The following is a 3,928-nucleotide window of genomic DNA, read 5'->3' on the forward strand; positions in this document are numbered from 1 at the left end:
TTATTATAAAATTTATAGGCTTAGAAAAAATAAAAAATAAATTATAAAAGTTAAAGATCAATAATGGCTTTGTCAACGATTTACTGACATATGACATATCATGCCAGATTGGGCATTTGTACTCCTAACTTATAGGAAGAGATAAATTTAATCACTTAATCATTGTTTTATCAATTCACTTGTTGAACTTGATTGAGAGTGACTCCTATTTGGGGCTGGCAAATTGTATTTGCATCTTAAGTTGGAGTTGTGTCAATGTATGAATATAAAGATATATAGGTAATCCTAACTTTACTTATTTAATTAAATGAGTTAAATCTTTCAACTCTAATCTTCTAATTTTATATTTGGTAATTGTCTGGTTCACGGATTATGTCAAAAATTGCTAACCATTATGTCTTGTGTTAGGTTCTGGTCGTGTCTAGACATGAGTATAAGACTATATAGATAAACCCTAACTCAATTCATTCAATTAAACAGGTCAGACTCCTTAACTCTAAACCTTAAATTTCATGTTAGATTTGTGGGTTGCATTTGAACACAAAAGTTTAAAAATCTTTTTCTTTACAAAAAAAAAAAATTGCTTTAAAAAAAAAATTATGTTTTGGGGAAAGCTTGAAAATGAGATTTTTTTTTTTTTTTTCTAAAAAGCTTTTTCTATATATATATATATATATATATATATTTTAATAGACAAGTTTATTTCCCAACGTAATTTCAAACATAGTCTAAACGTTAAAGAGTTTAAAAAGTAATTTTAGTATATAAAAAATTATGTACGACAGGTAAAAACTTAAAAAATGATTTGTTTGATTTTTCGTCTCTCTAAAAAAGCATAGAATTGTGTTTTGGAGGAAGATTAAAAATGAGATTTTTTTGTATAAACAAAGCATTATTTTTCAACGCAATTCCAAATAAACTTAAGAATGCATTTTGTTAACTAATGAAATGTAAATGAAGTTGAGCTGTTAGTTAAGTTAGTTATACACGTGGATTTAGTTATAGAACAAGCTGGCGTGCAAGATTCAGATTTTCTGTTGACTGTTATTTTGTTTTCTCCATGCATAATGCATATGTACAAAGCTGTACGTAATGTCATACAGAAGATCATCTTCTTCCAACTCCCTTTGCCTCTATTTTCCATTCCTTTCTTCCTTCTTTGTTTTCCATACCTGTAAATCATACATTTGACATGAAATCAGAGCTTTTTAAAGCTTTGCTATGGATTCTACTTCTGAGTTTAGCATACGAGCTCAAACAAATTTAGAGCAAAATATATGGTAAAAAAATTATAATACTCTATTAAAATTTATGAGAAAGAGTTCCTTATTTATAATAAGGTGACATCAAGTACACCGATATAACACATGTACATTATAGAGATATTGTTGTATCTACTAGCCTACATGATATCATATCATTTAAAATTTTTCAATAACGTGATAACATATTCATTATTTAATATTCATATTCATTTTTGTAAAATAAAATCTCGTATAAATTGAAACACTTATCTAATGCTTACAAAACAAGGGTTTCTTATCAGGAGAATATAATAACGTAGCCTACTGGCTACTCCAACAAAATAAGATGAAAATGCTTATTGAGAAAACAAGTCACAATATTAAGTTTTTATTCAATATTTATCTTACAAAGGTGATAATCTTAACCAATCATTGGATTCATCTTTGTTAAAAAAAGGAGAAAGAAAAAAAAAAGACATGCTATTCATCAATCTCTCATTTATTTGATTATTTATTTTTTAAATTCACCATCAGTCCTCCTGCAAATTTAATGGTGAATTTGAAAATAATATAAATGAAAATAGATAAGAGATAAAAATAAAAAATAATGTTACTTAAGATTGTCACCTCATAATGTTGAGATTTAATAATATTAAATGAAAATAATGTATATAGTATTGCTCCACAATAAGTATAGCGAAGAGTTTGGTCTCACATTTTTTTATGGTGAGTTGCTCAATCAGTTCGTCCAACTTCAAATCGGACGACCCACCTTTCTCCACCGCATGCCTTGCCAATCTCCCCAATGCTTGTGCTCTCTCTCTAGCCTTTCTCCCTTCCTCACCTCCCATCAACTCCTTCACTCCATCACAAATCACATCACGATCAACGGTCACGATTTTCTCTCCTCCAACACCTCTTTGTGGGCTCATTAGCCCAACTCCCAATCCCACTGTTACAAATTTGGCATTCAATGGTTGGTCCGAAAAACTAAGAGCGGGCCACGTCAAAAGTGGGACCCCCATTGATAAGCTCTCCAACACTGAGTTCCATCCGCAGTGACTCAAAAACCCACCCGTCGCAGGGTGAGCTAGGATACTTCGCTGGTCCACCCAATCCTGTACAACCAACCCTCTCCTCCCCACCCTCGCATTCCATCCATCTGGCGGGACCCACTCTTTCGATCTCACAACCCAAATGAACGGATGGCCCGCCATCTCCAGCCCGGAAGCAATCTCGTCCATTTGATGCTCCGAGAAGTGTGACTGCGTACCGAAAGAAACATAGATCACACCACCGGATTCAGCTTGATCGTCGAGCCACTTGATGTACGAATAGGATTGCTCCTCAGCCCCCACATGATCGTGTCCAAGACGATCATACAATAGAAACGGCCCCACGCAATACGCCTTGGCCTGGTTCGCATAGAGGGATTCAAATTCACCCGCGTGATCACCTTCAATCTCCTCAAAGCTGTTAACCACAACGCCCCAGCTATTTATATCCGCTTCCCCTGCCTCCAGAGAGAGGCGCACAAAATCATCATCGGGATTGGCGTGCAGGAGCCCTTCAGGGATGTCAGATTTGAGCAAAGTGAACGGAGCTTTCAGATTTGGGAACTCTATCGGATCCCAATCCGATGAATCCTTTACGCTCGGGGCAAGCAAACCAACGGATTTACAAATAGCCATCGATAACACCCCCATCCCATGAGAGACGATGCGCGGAATTCCAAAAGAACGGCACGAATCGAGTGTCCAGCCTAGGAAGAAGTCAGAGATTACGCAAATGAGGCGACACCCATCGCTAATCATGTCTCTGAGGACTCCCTCGAACGGTTGTTTCATTTGTTTGGTGGCTTCGACGAAGGGAGCGAGCAGAGCCATTGAAGGAAGGTCGGCGGTGTTCTCGCATCCTTCGGGTAAATCTTGAGCTCTGGGAAAAGGGATTATTGAGGAAGAGATATTTGGGTGGTTAGAGGTTTTGGAAGAGATGAATGGAGCATTTGAGGGGGTGGTGATTATGGTGACCTTCAGGCCACGGTTTGCGAAGGCTTTTGCTATGTCTAGTAATGGGATGGTGTGGCCCTGAGCCATATAAGGGAAAACAACTACATGGGAAGGCGATGGAGCAGCCATGACTGAAAAGCTTATGATCTGTGACCTGAGCCTGAGGGCTCTGCGTGTAGAAGAGCTTAAATATAAGCAGAATTGAGGCGATATTCTTGTGATGCAGCTGCCATGACTGAGATATTGCCCGTGTGAGACAGTGGCGGGATCTTTCACCTGGGCGACAATTTAAAGTTAGAAAATTTGTAAAGGGCCAAAAGGCAATTGGAATAGCCTTCCCTTTCCAGACGGCGACGGTATCTTGTGGAAGTAGTATTGCGTAATGAAATTAGCAGGGTTCAAAGACGCCGTCTTTGTTGAATCCCAATAAAATAATAAACGAGCAAAAGGAAGGAGGCGATCAAAAGATTCGTCTGAGAGGGACAAGGATCGTCTCCGTCTACTTTGAACTGGAGAGGATCTAATTGATGGCTAGTATCTCTCTTTAGAGATTCTGAGGCCATCAACTTATCATATGGCATATTAAAAAAATAATACTATTTTATTATTTTATTTTTAAAAATAAATAATAAAAAATAAAAAACAAATATATATAAAAAAAAAAAAAAAAAAGGG

At 36.8% G+C, this 3,928-nt stretch overlaps 1 protein-coding gene across 1 annotated transcript; it reads right to left on the reverse strand.

Moving 5' to 3' along the window:
* Positions 1-1,107: 1,107 nt before the first annotated feature.
* Positions 1,108-3,588, reverse strand: LOC132186710 (probable UDP-glucosyl transferase 73B6). Its single transcript, XM_059600764.1, has 2 exons — positions 1,960-3,588; positions 1,108-1,172 (listed from the first exon to the last, which is right to left on the reverse strand). The coding sequence occupies exons 1-2, from the start codon at positions 3,380-3,382 to the stop codon at positions 1,108-1,110; spliced, it is 1,488 nt and encodes a 495-aa protein (XP_059456747.1). The 5' UTR covers positions 3,383-3,588.
* Positions 3,589-3,928: the final 340 nt, after the last annotated feature.

This window comes from Corylus avellana, chromosome ca1, assembly GCF_901000735.1.
Source record: "Corylus avellana chromosome ca1, CavTom2PMs-1.0".
NCBI lineage: Eukaryota > Viridiplantae > Streptophyta > Magnoliopsida > Fagales > Betulaceae > Corylus > Corylus avellana.